Below are 18,493 nucleotides of genomic sequence, written 5' to 3'. Positions count from 1 at the left end.
CTCTGACCTAAAACATAGAAATAATTTTTGTTTATAAGTAAAATGGAGAGAATTGTATTTTAGGGGGAAGTCAACAGTGATTAGCTGAAAAAGGCCATTTTCAGATAGTTTGGCAGTTGACTTTAAGGGAAAGTGAACCAGGGAGTCTAGAATCATTCATTTAGGACTAAAAGACCTTTGGGCCTGCTACTCAAAAAATGGGGTCAACTTGGTGTGACTTTTTGACCCCATTTGGAAATTTCTTGGAAGAGCTAAAGACATGATTTGCCATTTCCTTTTCTAGCTCATTTTATAGATATACAAATTTGTGTGTGTGTGTGTGTGTGTGTGTATATATATATATATATACATATATATATATATACACACACACATATATATATATTTACACACACATACACACACATATACTTCATAAATTGAGGCAAATAGGTTTAAATAAAGTTACACAACTAAAAAGTGCCTCAGGCTGAATTTGAATTTTTTTTTATGAATGTTTTCCTGACTCCAGTTTAATCACTGCACTGTCTAACGGCCTCCTTCTCAGGAAAATGAGGCCCTAGGGATTTTGAATGGCTTGTCCAAGGCCAGTATTATGTGTCATGATGATCCTGGCTCTGTCCTTGAGTTAGAGGACAAGGTTCCAAGCTGTTATTTTTAGTAGTGGTTAGAGGGGAACTTTTGACTTGCTTGTAGGGAGTGTTGTTATCCACATTTTACAGATAAGGAAACTGAGGTCCAGAGATAATTAAAGATATATGACTAGTAAGTGTAGCAGGGCCTGGACTCGAACACTGGTTTCTCAATTGCCAGGTCCCACCTCCTTCCACTAATCTTTCATTAATCACTCTAGCTCTCATTGAGCATACTCTTCTGAATTTTCCCCTTCTCCCTTCATGCACAATTGAATCCTTAATTACATTTTGAATTGTTTAGATTTTGTACCTATATATACTCTCTGTAGCCAGACTTTGAATTCCCATGATGGCAGAGGCCATGGCTTACTAATTCTCAACAATGCTAGACTTAACCTTTTTTTTTTTTTTTTTTTTTTAAGGGATTAATGATTTGCCAAAGGTCACACAATTAGTAAATGAGGTAGAATTTGAACTCAGATGGTACTTTATCCACTGTATCGTCTAATTACTAGACTTTTTTTTTTTTTTAATAAAATGTCCTTTACTTTCAAATGTGGCTCTAGTCTTCTAAGGTTTGTGCTATTCATGATCATGTCCAGATTGAATTCATATAGTCTCAAATCTAGTGCAAGTATAAAAGAATTAAATATTGTGGAAATTCAAAAGGTTATTTTTCTTCTCTACTTGTAAAATTTGTACCCTTTAAACAAACAAAAGTGACATAGGGCAAAATGCAGAAGAAAAACAGCCTTTACAAAAGGCCAAATCTCATTTTAACTTGAGTATCTTTCATACAATTTTTTAATTTTATTGTGAAGATTTTAAATTTTATTTTATTATGAAGATTTTGATGATTTAATTGCTAGATTCATTTTCTTCTTCTTCTTTTGCTGAGGCAATTGGGGTTAAATAACTTGCCCAGGGTCACACAACTAAGAAGTGTCTGAGGCTAGATTTTACCTCCGGTCCTCCTGACTTCAAGGCTGGTGCTCTAACCACTGCACTACCTAGCTGCCCCTGATTACTAGATTCTTAATAGGTGTTTCTATTTTTGTTGATTGAAAAGCAAATGACGTTACGGTATTATTATAGTTTCTTTTCCTTAGAACTATGTCATCCCTTTCTAGGAATAAGACCACAGCATGTAATAGGTATAGGATCTGGTTAAGACACCATTCATTTGCTCTGTCCATCCAACGGGGTAGTAGTAAACACCTATCAGAAGGCTGGATTATTGTTTTGAAAACACTTGCTGGGAGCAGTGAGTCTTGACTAAGAAGATAGGGACTCATCATTCAGCATAAGGATTGACATCTAGAAAGGGGCAACTGGGTGGAAGGAACTCTGGGCTTAGAATCAGGGGAAAATTTATCTTCAAAATCTGGCTTCAGACATTTAGTTGCTGTGTGACCCTGAGCAAGTCAATTAACCTTATGCCTCAGTTTCCTCCTCTGTAAAATGAGCTATAGAAGAAAGAAATAAAATCCACAAAGGGTCATAAAGTATAAGACATAACTGAAAAGGAATGAATAGTAAAGTCTAATCCCCTCATTTTTAGGGTTAAGAAAATTTAGATCCAGGTAAGGAATGGGACTTTTCCAACATTTTGCATAGTGGGAAGCAGACTTTTGTCTGTTTCCTCTGGCCCCAAATCAAGTGATTCTTCATTCACTTTGATCTCTTGGAAGCCCTAGTTTTCCTTCAAAACTCAGTTCAGATGTCACCTTTAAAGTTTTTTTGGTTGTTTTGAACTTAAATACCAAACAAAATTGGTATTTTTCTTGTGCCCAATAAAACAGAAAAAGAGAACTTTACAGGAAACATGATTCCCATTCTTTTCTTTTTATATATATAATAAATTTGATAAGTAACTTTCAAAGCTGTCCTACTTCTCTGGGATTCTATCTGGCCTTTCATCTGTTCTCTTTTCTGATTTAAAAAATGCTTTGATTTTTCCTTATTTAAACAAAACTATCCTATGCCTACCTCCTTTTCCATTCCATCTCCTAAAGTGGTTGGAAAGAAAAGGAAAATAGATTGCTGTTTTTGCATGTATTTGGAAAAAAATACTATAAAATGGTGATTTAAAAAAATTCCTATATTGGCGAGCTCCTAAAATGTGTGTTTCTATCTGTATTATGTCTATTATCTTCCAGGCAGAAGATGGGATACAAACTTCATTTTGGGGACCTCCAATTCATGGTTGGTTATTGCAGATTTGTGTAGTTGCTATTTAAATTATCCTAGTCATGCTACCTTTTCCCTGAAACCATCTCTCTTGTCATATCTTATGTGTTCATGCCATAATTTGTTCCGGGCTCCCCAAATGATGGTCTAATACTTCTTTAGCTACTTTACACAGCCTCCAGAAGTTATTGGAAGTTATAGAGCAATTTCCATTTCAAGCCAAGTACTGATAAATGGGTCATTCAGTACACCAGCTAATACCGCCATGGAAGTCATAGTAAAGATGAATTGGATTGAAATCACAGAAAATGCTTAAGGGTTTGGATGACAACAATGGCAGCAGTTTCCTTAACATAACTTTTGCTCCCCTCCTTGATCTCTTGGGGCACCTGTGTTAAAGGGGGTTCTTGGCAAAGGTCATGGAACTTTGGCAGAATATTGTGCACAAACAGGTGTCGCTACAGATGTTCAGGCTAGTACACAACTTTCCAAACATACTAGTAAACTAGACCCTCTACCTGAATTTCTTTTTAATTTGTTGAATTTTGAATTTCCCAGGGACTGCCATTTGGATGGCAATCATTTCACAGCCCCATAGCACTCCAGGTCTGAAGCAGAAGCAATTATCACCCGGGCAGAAAGCAATAAGCAGGTTTCTTTTGTTAGAACTACTGAGCTGAGCTAGTCATCATCTGATAGAAACTGAAATGAAAGCTCTCATTGTGGTTTCAAAACAAGAACTAGGAAACAACATGGGGTATATTTTTAATTACAGCTTTTAATGGCCTCTAACCGAAAGGTTCCACAGTGTCCTGCTTTGGACAAGGATCCAACAGCATCATTATGTAAATGTTCAGCCCAACCTGGACCCCACAGGCAAGGTTACTAATGTTGTGGTTTCACTTGTGACAGGAAAGGGGAAATGGGAGGGGAAGAGGTTTGGAAGGGCAGGGAGAGGAATTACAGGGGGGAGCATCAGTGTGTTAACAGATGCCTATGGGTACTGCAGGAACAGCCAGCTCATTGCTGATGCTAATTATTTGTGGCATGCAGAAGGAGAGATGTGGAAGTAATTTTTCCTCATGATTGGGAGGCCCTGCTGGAGCAAGAACCGTTTGGTGGGTGTTGGGGAGAGTGGGCATGGAGAGGCTGATGAGGTTTTTCTTAATTTACATATTGGCCTTCTTGGCTCAAGTCCCTGATGGGATGTTTTCCTAGCATGAGCAAGGCTTCCTAGATCCCAGATTCCCTCTTTCAGGAAGCGTCACTGTTCTAGGCTCAGGATGTAGGACAGGAAAGGACTTTAGACATGACTTCAGTGATACTTTTGGGTTTCAGAATTTTTTTTTTTTTTTTTTTTTTTTTACAAATTATTGAAGCCCCTAAAGAGCATTGTTTATCTGAATTATGTTGGGAAAAAATAGTTTTGATTTCCCATATTCCCTGAGTCTCAGGCACCCCAGAAAGTTAAAAGTGTTTTAATTCAGCCTCTGTTTTATAGAAGAGGAAACAGGTCCAGGAAGAAGGGGAAATGCCTTGTCTGACTTCAGGAGTATGGAACAAAATCAGAATTTGAACCACAGTTTACAGTGGTTCAATGTATTTCTATCTTACCTCATACTATTCATTCTCATTACATAACTGGTTCATCTCTTTGGATCACATGGTCAATCCAAGGCCTGCAAAATAAGATAAATAAATAAATAAAATATGTTATAATGTTAATATGTAGTTTTCCCAGTTGACTGGGATTCTTGCTCTTAATTTAGGGACCCTGTTTCTTTTTAAGGATGATACTATTGGTCTAGATAATTCCATTCATTAAAAAGCCAGGCCAGCTTCTGTGGGTTGTCCCCTCATGGGGTCTCATAACTGATGGGGAATATGAAATTATGATTTATTCTTTTTTCTAATGTTTTATATTGTATCATATCTTATATATCCATATGCCTAGAGTCATGTAAAAATTTTTCAGGCAAAAAGGAGTTATGAAGAGACCCTGAGCTGTAGGATGTCAGAACAGGAAAGAAACCTCAGAACTTAAATTGGCAAAGCTGAAGAGGACGAGTTAGAAAAGGACCTTAATGTGAAATCCCAATAAATTCTTTTTCATATTGAAAATCCAAAGACGGACTTCACCTTTCTGACACAGAGAGAGGCTGTTATTTGTCCAACATTCCAACTCTCCTTTCTTTTTGCATATTTGCAGATGTCACAAACTTCTGCCCTTTGTAAATTAACAATCCTTTCACAAATCCTCCAAAAGAAGTCCCATTAAAAAGGGTTGAAGTACTTTATTCTATGTTGTTGCTATACTATGTTGCTATGTACGGTTAAGTGACTTGCCCAGGATCTCATAGCTAGTAAAGTTTGGAGACCAGATTTCAAATTGGCTCCTCCTGACTCCAGAGCTGGTGCTCTATTCACTGCACCATCTAGCTTCTCTGTCTTCATTTTTATAAATGAAACTGTCTCCTCCTGTTCGGGTCACATGTCCTCATCATCTTTCATAAGACTTCTCACCTGCAGATAAAATTGATTTATTGTTTATTGTTTTAATTATTTCCCCAAGCATCATTGTATAAACAAAAAAAAAAAAAGCCCAATTCCAATAAGCAATCAAATTATTGTACTTGCCACCATCCCCTTAAGTCATTTTTCAATTGATAAAAGCAACAAAGAGCATGGGATTCTATTTTGACATTGACTCATCAGTATTGTCCACTGTATTTACTATTGGCTTTGCTGGAATTTGATGTTATCTTCAGTTACATAAATGGAGTCATTTTGGAGATTGCTCTTTTGTTTCTACTTTTTTTTTAACATCTTTCCTGTATTCCCATATTTCTTATTTTTAATATTTGTTCCATATAACACAACTAATATTCCATTATACTCATGCATCACCATTTTTTTAGGTCTTCCTGTGTCACTGGGCACATAATTTGTTTCCAGTTTTGGGAAAGCATGTGTTCTAAATAGTGTTGCTGTGTGTATTTTTCTACAGATGGGTCCTTTCTTTCTGTCATTAACATTCTTGGGGTAAAGACCTAAAAAACTAGATGAAGGAATGGGTATATTTTTCTAACTTTCAATTTTTTAAGAATTTGTCTAATTCAATGAAAAGAAATGATTAAAAAAAACCCAGGATATAGAACTATAATATATAGTCATATCTACTGTATTAAGTGTAGTAAGTAGAGTTATAGGGTCAAGGAATTGGGCACATTTCTTTTATTGTAAAATAGATGGGATTCAGTGAAAATGATAAACAGTGTCATAAGAGCAGGATGGAAAAGCCTATTTGACAGTTCATGAGGAAAGTGATTGCCAAGTCTAAAATGATGATGACAACAAAGATGATAGCTAACATTTAAATAGTGCTCACGGTGTGCCAGACTTTTTGTGACTCCATTTGGGGTTTTCTTGGCAGAGATACAATTTTTTTCCTCCAGCTTTTTGATGAGGCAACTGGGGTTAAGTGACTTGCCTAGAGTCATAGAGGTAGGAAATATTAAATGTCTGAGGTTGGATTTTAACTCGGATCCTCCTGCCTGGGCTCTATCCAGTGTACTATCTAGCTGCCCCATATATTCTCCAGCTCTTTTTTTTTTTTTTAACAGATGCAAGACAAATAGGGATGAGTGACTTGCTCTAGATCACACAGTAGTTAGATTTGAACTCCAGAATGGATTCTCAATGCACTGTGTCACCGAGGTACCCACAGAGACTGCTTGGCTGAGTTTTCTTAAATTTAAAATAGGGCTAATAATAGCACCTACCTGTGATGCTAAAATTAGCTAATGTTTATAAAATCCTTTATTAAAGCAGTATGTGGATGCTATTATTATTAATCATAAAAACAAATAAGCATAGCCAGGAAAAATGAATCCACATGGTGGCTATGCCCCCAAATGGTTTCAACCAATGACTTCTGCATGAGGAAATGGGTACCATGTTTTTTTTATCACTCCTGGGAACATCCAAGAACACTTTGTAGCTCACAAAATAAATATGAGTTATGTATGTGTACAGCTTGGCTTGCACAAATACTTTGTTCCTTTGGGGGACGTATTCTTTTGTCCTTGGGAACACGGAAGAACAGAGTAGGGCCATCACTCAGCATTGTGGCTTGTGGCTGGAAGCTGTGGCCCACAAATGTGGAGAAGGATTGACGATCCTTCTCTTGGCATTGACCACCCCCTAAGCTGATTCTCCAAGGCTGGCCAGCTGTGACAGGGTGATGGGACTTTGGCTGTTCTGAAGTGGTAAGAAAATCAGAGTTACAGCAGATTGGTTTCTGATGAACTAACCTCCTTAGGGATGTGGCTGAGCCATTGCATACCAAGCAATCTGGTATGCAATATTTTCCACCCAGGATGCCACAATTTAGAGAGCCCTGCAGTAGTTTGTGGATGAGGAAAGAGTAAAGAATACCAAGAAATGAAGCTGGGAGGATATTGCTACAGGAAAGCTATAGCAATGGAATCATTACATAGAACTATGGTTCAATCCTCCTGACCATTGGGAAGGTATGGGGCAAGAGAAGAGTTAATAGATTCAGACTGTATGGTAAGATAACAGAAAGCATCCTTAGAATGTAGGATGGCAAGGCTAAAAGGGACCTTTGAGACTAGAGTTTTAATAGAGAATGATAATTGGCTTAAGAAAGGACATTAATAAATGCAACCAAATTAACTGTCTGGCTATAGGTTTTTGTGAAAGAAAATGAGAGTTAAACATGGGAGATTATGAAGTTATGAAGATGGAAACTGGATTACTGGTTTTCAAGGGCCTACTATATGTCAGACTCATTAGTTAGGTCTTCTGGGAGGGGGAGATAGATATAGAGATAAATAGGTCCTGGTGTTTCCTAGCTCCCTACTTCACGAAAGAACATGGCTGTCTCATTCTACAGGAGAGATATTGAGTTAGTTTGTCTTCATTCAATGAGCATTTATTATTGCTATGTGCAAGAGAGGGGAAGCTGGGTGATAAAAAGTGGATAGATTACCACATCTGGAGTCAGGAAGACTCATCTTGAGTTCAAATATAGCCCCAGACACTTATTAGTATGACTCTGCATAAGCCACTCAACAGAGATAAAACTCTGCCATTGAGGACTTTATTAAATCCTCCTGAGGAGAAAATATTGACAGTCAATAAAAAATATATGCCAATAAAAAAGTTGATGGAGAACTGCACTAAAAACTAAACTGGACTGAATTCAACATTGGGTGGCTGTCTTGTTTGGTCTGGGGCAAATAGATAGTGCTTGTGTCTAAATTACCATAAGTGGGTAACAAAGATTCCTCACTACACTATAAGCTCTCAGGGTAACAAAGGCTTATCGGGTAGACAGCTTTTATTTCAGCCCACATCATTTGTAGAAAGTACAAGGGATTCACAGAAGCCCATAAACTGATATTAAAAAAAAAAAGAAATACTCCTAGTAACGCATAAAATAGGGATTTGAACTCATGTTTACTGTTTGAGCAATACTCCTACAAGGTCTTCCACAGTCCTCTGAAAGATTTATGGTATCATATTGTAGATTTGTTTTTCCTTATAAGGCAAATGCCCTTTAGTACTATTAAATCAGCAATGCCCTTCCTAAGAGAGATATATATATATATATTTGTCCAAATAACTCACTGTCCTAAGAAGAATATGGGTGAGAGGAAGAATATGGGTGAGAGAAAGAGAAGCAAGGTCTCAATTTCTTGCAGCCCATGTCCTTTCTTCTCTTCTCCTTTACATGACATTAACTCTTAACTGTTCCTTCAGCTTCAAATAAAGACATTTTCTCTCTCCAGGAAGCTCTCATCTCTTACATATGGGTTTATTCTCAAGATCATCCCTAAAGCTGAAGTTGCCCAAGAAATCTCTGTAGCTAGAAGGCTGAGTTCTGGGAGCATCCTATTTGACCTTATTTGATATATTTTAGAGGCTAGACTTTCCTAGATTCAAAGTTGGCTGTTCTGCAGTAGAAATTGCTGTAGATCAGTAGGAATTAAAAAAAAAAATCCTGGCAAGATGATGAGTCGGACAGGACAACAAATAAGCAAGGAAAAATATAGAAAAAGTATAGAAATATAGGTTGGAGACATAGTGGTACAGAAAGCTTCTTTGTATACAAGAATCATTCTTAGAAGAATCGTGAGCAAGGAAGTGACACAGCAATCTATATTATGGGAATATCACTTTGGCAGCTGGGAGAATGGGAGTGAGGCAAGAAAATGAGAGTTGGGTAGTAGCTATGTGAGTGTAGAGAGGGTGATGGAGACAAGAGATACTGCAGAAAGAATAGACGGGGTCTGGCATTGTGTATGGATAGTGAAGGAGAGAAAGGTCATATATCACTCTAAGGTCGCAAACAGGAAGGGTGGTACCCTCAATAGAAATAGGGAAGTTAGGAAAAAGGGTAAGTTTTTTGGGGGAAACCAATGAATTCTGTGTTTAGATGCCTAGTTGCCTAATCCATTTGGACATACTCAATGGATATTCGGTGTTATTTTGTATCCCAGCATTTAATGTGGTACCTGGAACCCAGGAAACTATAAAGGCTCATCAAATGGATGTGTGCATTTCTTTTTTTTTTTTTTTTCCCCTGAGTCAATTGGGGTTAAGTGACTTGCCCAGGGTACACAGCTAGGAAATATTAACTGTCTGAAGTCAGATTTGAATTCAGGTCCTCCTTACTTCAAGACCAGTGCTCTATGTACTGTGTGTATTTTTTAACTATGTATCAAGCACTCTGCCAAATGCTTTGCCAGTATTAGCTCATTTGGTCCTCACGACAACCTTTGAAGTAGGTGCTGTTATTATTCCCATTTAAAAGCTGAGAAAACTGAGGTAAAAAGTCACTTGTCCAAGGTCCCACAGCTAATGAGTATCTGAAATTGGATTTAACTCTTTCTGACTCTGGGTCACTTAGCGCCACTAGCGGGTGAGTTAGGGAGTGAGACAGCAAAAAATAAGGAGAAATTAGACAGGAAAACTAGAACACATCAGTGCTGTGAGAATCTGAGAGTATCCAGGAGGCTGGTCAGTAGTTTTATAAGCCAAAGAGGGATTATGGCAGAAGATTGAGAAAAGAATGTTGGAATTGACCATTAAAATACTCAATGGTAACCTTGGGGAGGACAATCCCAATTGAGTGATGAAGTTGGGAGATAGATTATAATGGGCTGATAAGGGAGAAGCAGAGGAAATAAAATGCAGATGGATTTTATTTTTAATAAGTTTGCTTATGAAGAGAAAGACAAGCAGGATAATAGTGTGGGTGGGGGACGACAGACCCAAGTGAATGGGAACGGCATGGATTTGTGTTTTGTTTTTGGCTTGTTTGTCTTTTAAAGGAAGGAGAAGACTTGGGCACTTTTGCAGGAAATTTGCCTATATGTGGGAGAGAGCAGGGCCCCAGAGGAAAAAGGAGAGGAATGGGATAAAAGGCACAAGAAGAGAGGGTATCCTTGTTGAGAAGTAGCTACCATTTGTTGGTGACAAAATCCTCAAGAAATGGGTGCTATTATTTCTATTTTACATGTAAGGAAACTGAGTCACACTGAGGTTAAGTGATATTAGACATCACATAACAAGTTTAAGGCAAAGTTCTGACTCAGTTCTTCCTGACTTCTAAATCCAACACTCCATCTCAGTAAGGAGTCCTCTCGACAGCATCCCTATGAGGAAGGTAGTGCGTTTCCCAAGATCACACAGCTAAAAAGCTAGATTTCAAACACAGTTCTTTTGCATGTCTACACCACTCTATGTCCAATCTAATGGTTTGTTCCTGTGACTGATGTCCCTATTGAGAGAGGTCAGCACATACAAAGGGTACACTTGGAAAAAGTCTTATGTACCAAAATATGTACACTAGAGAACAGTTTAATACTCTTGGGTTCTGTACATTTTTCCTTAGTTAATTTTTAACTTAAAATTCTGGAGTGTCTATCAAGCAAGAATATTGGTAGTATAATTAGTAATTATTGATTTGTTTTGTCTATTTGTGTTCTTCTTCCAGATGCCTTAGGACAACATGAGGATGTCCTGTGGGTCCTGTGCTTTGTAGCCCACATATCTAAAGTGACTCTGGTACTCTAGACTGCCGCATTGTCCCCCCCAACCAAAAGTCCAGTTGCCCACTGATTGTCCTCTCAGCATCCTATCTGAGCCATGGAAGCCCCCGATGCTGCTGTGGCATCTCTGATTGACTTTGACAGTGAGCCATCGACCCTGGCCTCCTCAGAATCACACCCTTTGAAACCCCGAGATGGAAGTAACTCTCTTGGTGATGGGGCATCAGAGAGCGACACCACAGAATCGGCGGATAGTGAGAATGATATGGGGGAGTCCCCCACTCACCCGACCTGGGACCATTATCACCGCTCATCATCCAATGAGTCCTTCTCTTCAAACCAGAGTACAGAGTCAGCCAAAGATGAGGAGTCTCTGGGACTCAGGGAATTTATGCGGAACTATGTTGAAAAGATCTTCTCTGGAGGGTAAGAAGATATATTATGAGGCAGTATAGAATTCTAGATTAAGGTCCATAATTCTGGTGTGGAGTCCTGCGGCTAGTAGCTAACTCTGTGACCTTCTGGAGGAGAAAGTGAAGCTGGTAATCTTGCATAGTCCTCTCATTCAAATCCTATTCACTTGCATGCCATGGTCTTATTCAAGAATAAACGCCCCATTCCTTATGTGAGTAGGTGTACAACAAGAATCTCTCTCTATTCCCTTTTTTTGTAAACTAAGGGAGACTATTTTTGATTGCACAATGAAATTTCAAGATAACACAGCAACTTGGTATCCTGGGTTTGTGAGATCCTTTCTCTTGTAGGGAGGAATATGATATGTCTGCCTTTTCTTTCAGAGAAGATTTGGACCAAGAAGAGAAAGCCAAATTTGGAGAGTTCTGCAGCAGTGAAAATGGAAAAGGTCGCGAGTGGTTTGCCCGATACGTGAGTGCACAGGTAAGAACTGGGAGATAGGGGAAGGGATGCAAGAGAACAGGATGAATCATTCCTGAAGGAGGGATGGATGCTCTTTCAAGGCAAGCTGCTCAGCAGCCATAAGGAGACTGACCTCTGCCTCCCTGTGTCCTTTTTCCTGGACAGCGCTGCTATTCCAAGTGTGTCTCAGAGGCGACTTTCTATCGACTGGTGCAGTCCTTTGCAGTGGTGCTGTTTGAGTAAGTTGGGCAGCTGGTTTAAGATTTTAGTGATTGCATTCAGTGCCTTTCCTTCTGCTACATTCTCTAGTCTGTTTTCTATGAAAATTCAGGAGAGGCAGTTTTCAGGAGGCTGCTAGTTATTATGGACATACAATACAGCTGGAGGCCAAGGAGAAACAGCCCCTCAAAGGGAATCCAGAAACACAGATTCTCGTCAAGGACCTTTCACTTAAAGGGCTGACTCATTGTCATTGCCCCCATTGGAAATATAGGGGTGGTAGCTTATACTAGATGAGAAAAGGAGAAATTTATGATTAAAATAGGGGGTTTCCTAAAACTTAGTGCCTTAAAAAAAAAAAAAAAAGGTCCAGAACTGAATTAAGCCTTTTTCAGACACTGAGTATTAAACAGCAGTACCTATATGGTACTGAACATGCTGCTATTCTTTATTTATATCTTAAAATAAATCTCTGGGGGAAAAATATAAATATAGGGCAAAATCAGGAACTCTGGGGTACTCATTTCTCACTATTTCACAAATTGAACTTAATTTGAAATACTGTCCTAAGCCAGGAAGTTTTCACAATTTCAGCTCTGAGGGTGTACTTTTGCTTTTTTACTAGCCACAAACTACCATAATTCTCCTAATAGATGCCTTTTTGGAAGTAGTGGGGTATAAAGCCCAGAAAACTCCTCATTGCCCTTGACAACAATTGACAACAGTTCTGAAGGCTTCTTCCCTGAGTTCAAATCCAGCTTCACTCCCTGGCTCTATGATCCTGAGTGACTCCTTAATCCTGTTTACCTCAGTTTCCTCATCTATAAAATGGTCTGGAAAATGGCAAACCATTCTAGTATTTCTGCCAGAAAAATCCCAAATGGAATCACCAAGAATCGAACAATAATTGTTCTGATAAATCTAGAATCATCCGAACAGAATGGCAGAGATCAACATTTCTTTGCAGTAGAAGGAGAAATCTGACAGTGGAAAGCAGAGGGTGGAAACAGCTGGGGTGTGAGTAAATTCTTCTATGAGAAGCATTCAGGCTAAGTAATGATTACATGCAGTTGTGCTGCATTCTTCCTGGGCAAAGACCTAGAATTTGTCTCAATTTCCTGTTGTGAAGGGCTTTATATGAGGTACCGCCCAGCCTTCAAGCAAATAGATGCTTTAGAAGTGTTATTTGATGACCTCAGACAGGCATAAATCTTTTTCCACCAATATCAATTAGTCTCTGCGGGAAGCTTTCACCCCAACAGGCTTTTGTCAAATGGCCTGGGAGTAGTAGAAAGGGGAGCCTGGAAATTAGAATATTTGGGTTCTAGCCCTATCTAAGCAATTACCTATGTGACCTTTTGGCAAATACTCGCCTTCCTCACTGGCATAATGAGACTATTGGATTGAATTTCCAATACCCTTTTTATCCCTCTTTAACTTAGGGGTTGTAGGAACCTGACCTACAAGGGACCTTAGAAGGCATCTAGTCTAACTTTTTATAAACGGGGAAACTGAGGCAAAGAAGTCAAATGATTTGTGCAAGATATGACTGAGATGGAATTTGAATCTAGGTCTTTCTGATTCCAAGTTCTGTTAGCTTTATGCTGTTCTTTTTAGTTCAGAGCCTGCTTCTGTTGCTTACTACCTTGAGTTTATTACCTAGAATGATCCAAAATGATGAAGGTAAACTATACCCAAGCCTTCTATCTCTATGATTATATATCATATATAATCTGACATATAATCATATATATATACATATATATATCATATAATATATAACATATTACATATTATATAAGTATTCTGGAAATGGTCCTCTGTCCTGGCAAGGATGGAGGGCTGAATCTTAGCTATAATTGTGGCAAAGAGATTTTCTGAACCTGCTTTCTAAGAGAATCTTTTTGGAGGTTAGGAAAAGCACATTTTAAGGGTTGTAGGCTTCCCTATCAAGATTGGAATTGGAATTCACTGACCAATCTTCTTCCTCCTTTTAGGTGTCATCAGATGGATGACTTTGGACCAGCGAAGAATCTAATGACCATGTGCTTCACATACTACCACATTGGTAAGTCATTGGGTTTTATTTTTTCTGGGTTTCTAGTAGTCCTTAGGACTTGGTTGATGATAACCACATGATGTATTTGTTCATTAGCCATCAGGTACAAGACCTGGTGCCAAATGCTTCTTTTGAGGTGAATTCAAAAATAAATGAGATGTGGTCCCTGCCTTCAAGAAACTTAGTTTACAATAAAGATGTGATGGAGATTCAATAACCCTGTTACTTAGCTCTAGGTCATTCCCCAATATGGAGATTTGTGTTGCCAGATCTCATAATCTCTGAGCCCCAAATTAGGTTTTACCATTTGTCACCCTTTGAATTATTGTTGGCTGTAGTGGAAGTGTGGCAGGCAATTGAGTTCACTGCCTATAACTGAATACCCACTATGTATAGGAACTTTAAATAAGACTCAGTTCCTATACTTCAGAAATTTATATTCTAATAGGGAAAAAAGTCAGTCAGTGTGCTTTGGGAATTCCCAACATTGAGAATACCAAGCAGAAAAAAAAAAAAAAAAAACAACCCACCAATTCTCATCCTTATGGAAATTGTAATGGGAGGGTAATTATAATTACCATTATACTGGTGGTTGGGATTGGGAGTACATGGAAGACCTGATTTACTTATGTAGTTTTCTTAAATGGGCAAGCAATCCAGGCAGAGACTGGAGTATGGAGGGGAAATTCTAGGGCTCGAGTGAGGCTTCAGGAAGAACTGGGGCATGGTAGAAGAAGTTGGGAATATAGCCTAGAGCGAAATGAGGAATCCACTGAACCGTCCCTAATTAATTAAAAAAAAAGATTTAATTTAAGCAAAACCTAACCACCAAAGTAATCACATCTGACAGCATATGCGTAATCCTTCACTCTTTACATCTCTTCTGAAATCAACTGGCCCAATGCAATTACTCTAAATCATCAGTATTTTACCGTTGTTCTCCTTTACATTATTACAGTTATTGTGTATATTGGTCCCTTGATTCTACCTTCTTTGCTCTGAATCATTTTAAATAGTGTTTCCTATATTTATCTAGATGCCCCATACTCATTCTTTTAATGGAATAATATTTCATTATATTTATGATTTGTTCATGGATTTCCCAACTGAGATAGGCACCTGCTTTGTTTCCAGTTTTTTAGTACTTTAAAGAGAATTCTTCTGAATATTGTGTGATATATATGATCTTTCTTGTTATCCTCTATTTCCCTGGGCAGGGGGTGTAGAAAAAGTTGGTTGTACAGAAAAGAAAATACATCTTTGAAATTTTTTTCTCCCTCACTTAATAATATTTTATCCTTTTCAGATTACATGTAAATGTAATTTCAGCTCTGAATTTTTCTTCCCTCAAGACTGCAACCAATGAGGTGTAGGCTATACAATCATGTTAAACTTAGTTTCATATTATTCATTTTGTAAAAGAAGAATCAGAACAAGAAGGGGAAAACTGAGAAAGAAAAAAACTTTTTCTCTGGATGTCGATAGTATTTTCCATCATGAGTCTTTTAGAATTGTCTTGGATTGTAGTATTGCTCACCAGGCCTTATTATAGTTCATCACACAATGTTGCTATTACTGTACACAGTTTCCTTCTGGTTCTACTTACTTCTCTCAGTATCAGTTTCTTGAGTTTTTCTTAAGGGAAACTAAAGGATATACTCAGGTTGAGAAAGATAACCAATGGGTGAGTTATATTCCTGTAAAATAAGCCCTCCTCTGGATGAGAGAGAAAGGAGGAATAAGTAAGATTCATTCACTGTAGAGAAAGGAGATACAAGACCCCTTTGCTAGGCAGTGCCATGAATGTGTGACCTTCCCCACATGTTTCTTCCAGAATTGTGGCCAATCCTAGGGCATCATGAACTATCCTGGTCTATCTCGTGGAATAGGCAGTCCTGTTGTTCCATGTGGTCATAGAATAATACAATGATGTGTTCACACAGTAATATAAAGATGAATGATCTTTACATTATCCAATCTTATGATTCTCTAAGGTCTAGCATTCCAATTCTAACTCTTTGTCTTATACAGTGCAGAGAGAGATCTGTTTTACCAGTTGGGCAATCCTAAGCAAATCACTTGCCATTTCTGGACCTCAGGAGCTGCCCATATAAAATGAGGAGGCTGGACAAGGATGTACCCAGCTCTCCCTGCCACCCAAAACTATATTATGAAAACATTTGTAAAATGAAAAATGGTTTCAATTCTCCTTCTCCTCTTCCATTGGGTAGAGAGTTCCCAATCACTGGAGCTCTTAGAACAGAAGGTTTATGGGGGTATTTTTTTGGTAGGTAAACCTCACATGTTGCCTCTGGAATCCAAGGAGAAACCTGCAGGCAGCATCGACTCCTACCTGAAGTCTGCTAATAGCTGGCTGGCGGAAAAGAAGGACATCGCGGAACGTCTCCTAAAGAACACATCCGCAAAAACGGAAAATGTGAAAGGCTTCTTTGGAGGCTTGGAAACCAAGCTAAAGGGACCACTGACCAAGAGAAATGAGTAAGTTTGTCCTAGTTTTCTGTTTGTTGGGTCTATTTTGAGAACATGGTCACATGGGCTTGTCAGACCTCAGGGAAGATGTTATTAGCTTCTTGAGTGCAATGTGAAAGAGGCGATGAGATGCTTTGTTCTGGATCTGCTGCCTGAGAGCTTAATGATCTCCAGAACTTAATTATGATGTTTCTAGACATAAGAAATGTGTCTTTTCTTAACCATGGTGTGGATTCGGGATTTTTTTGGTCATTTGGACCCTCTTTTCAGAAGAATATTTTGAGAATGACAAAGGAACCCAAATATGCTGAAATGCCATTATCAAAATATTTTTTAGAAACAAAAGTTCATAGGCCCCCAGATTCCTGCTTTAAATATTCTTAGAATCATAGTAGTATAAAATTTATATCACAAAGTAACCTCATCTCCCACCTTTTCCTAAACAGACAAGAAGGCATTCGGATTCTGAGCTTCAGTGATTCAATGATCCTCATCCATCAGAGTAACATGACAATTTGATGATCTAATTGTTCTGAATGTTAAATTTGTTCCAAATCTGCATCCTGAAAACCTCCAAATTCAGTATTTATAGTTCTATTTGATTCTGAAGTCAAGGCAAATTAGATGGAGTCAGAGTATTAGTCCGAAAGATAGAATTTCAAATTCTGTCTCCCATGCTTACAAGAATAGATCCTAGAACTGCACGGAACCTTCTTCATCTGTAAAATGGAGGGGTTGGATTATATGACATTATGATCTTCTGAGGTGAATCCCACTCTCATAGGACAGCCCTTTAATGACTCTACCGACCCTCAGTTTCCTCAACTGTAAAATAAGATGGTATATAATGTCCCTTTCACCTTTAAAACTCCATTAGAGATTATATATGAAGTAGATGGCCACAAAGGTCCCTTCCAGCTATAAATCTGATCTATGATGGTTTGGGATATAGTTATATCATGTTTCTCAAGTTTCTCACTGCAGTTCAGTGATGCATGTAAACAATGGGCATTATTGATGCCAAAAGCATCTTAGCATTTTCACTACTGATGGTTCAAACATTTGGGGATCAATCAACTTCAAAAATTGGGTAAAATGAGACCACCAGGAAGTTTAATCTTTTGGAGAAGGCAGGTTCTTTATGGTTGCTGTGGTTTCCTTTTCCTCAGGGAGGATGAAGATAAACCGAAGAAGCAGCAGAAATCTGGTGAGAATCCATCTGCTTTTGTAAATTTTGTAAATTCTCAGACTCTAGGGCAGAGACGGGCAAATAGTTCCCCTGTAGCTTATATTTGAGGACATTGTATATTAAACAATATAATGTGTGAAAAATGCTATTTTGATGCGGAGTCCCCCTCTTGGCTCTTTCCTGGAGCCAGGCTTAAAAGACCAGTGTTTCAGTAGAGAAGTCTTGGAGAGCAACATCCTTTTGTCCTGCTTTTGATAAAACCTTCTTTTGCTACTTGGTAGAGTAGCTTGAATTTTAAATCCATTATTCATTTTAAATCCATTTTTCCACTTTTTTCCATTTTTGACATGTGGAATTTTTACATGACTCCATATATGTAGGGATATAAAACAGATATGTAAATAAAACATTTACTTATAATAAATCAGTACATTCAGTCAATCACAGGCCACAGTTTAAGAAGCTTTGAGATAGACACAGATGGGTGATCCTGATTGTGGTTGAAGGCTTCTAAAGGGGCCTTCCAATGCCAGTGTGGATAAACAAAAGGAGACCACACTTAGGAATACTTACGTTTTCCTGCAGTGACGATGTACAGCCCAGATGAAGAGAAGAAAGGGGAGAAGATCTATCTGTACACTCACCTGAAGCAACAACCTATCTGGTAAGCATTGGACAGCTACTTTTCCATACCACCTGATTACTGTTGAAAGGAAGTAGACTCTGGGATCTCCTTAATGTTTTTTTTTCCTCC

At 38.3% G+C, this 18,493-nt stretch overlaps 1 protein-coding gene across 4 annotated transcripts in view; it reads left to right on the top strand.

Annotated features, from left to right (window-relative positions):
- Positions 1-18,493, top strand: part of KIAA0513 (KIAA0513 ortholog) — a 59,045-nt gene that overhangs the window by 20,273 nt on the left and 20,279 nt on the right. For all 4 annotated transcript variants that reach the window (XM_051974907.1, XM_051974909.1, XM_051974906.1 and 1 more), the window contains exons 3-9: positions 10,852-11,332; positions 11,704-11,803; positions 11,948-12,021; positions 13,999-14,069; positions 16,352-16,559; positions 17,720-17,757; positions 18,325-18,403. In XM_051974907.1, coding sequence (XP_051830867.1) covers positions 11,004-11,332; positions 11,704-11,803; positions 11,948-12,021; positions 13,999-14,069; positions 16,352-16,559; positions 17,720-17,757; positions 18,325-18,403 — 899 coding nt within the window. In that variant the 5' untranslated portion in view covers positions 10,852-11,003. The remainder of the gene's footprint in view (positions 1-10,851; positions 11,333-11,703; positions 11,804-11,947; positions 12,022-13,998; positions 14,070-16,351; positions 16,560-17,719; positions 17,758-18,324; positions 18,404-18,493) is intronic.

The sequence above is a fragment of the Antechinus flavipes genome, chromosome 2 (assembly GCF_016432865.1).
Source record: "Antechinus flavipes isolate AdamAnt ecotype Samford, QLD, Australia chromosome 2, AdamAnt_v2, whole genome shotgun sequence".
Lineage (NCBI taxonomy): Eukaryota > Metazoa > Chordata > Mammalia > Dasyuromorphia > Dasyuridae > Antechinus > Antechinus flavipes.
Note: the sequence above shows the minus strand (reverse complement) of the source record. Positions and strands in the feature narration are given on the sequence as shown.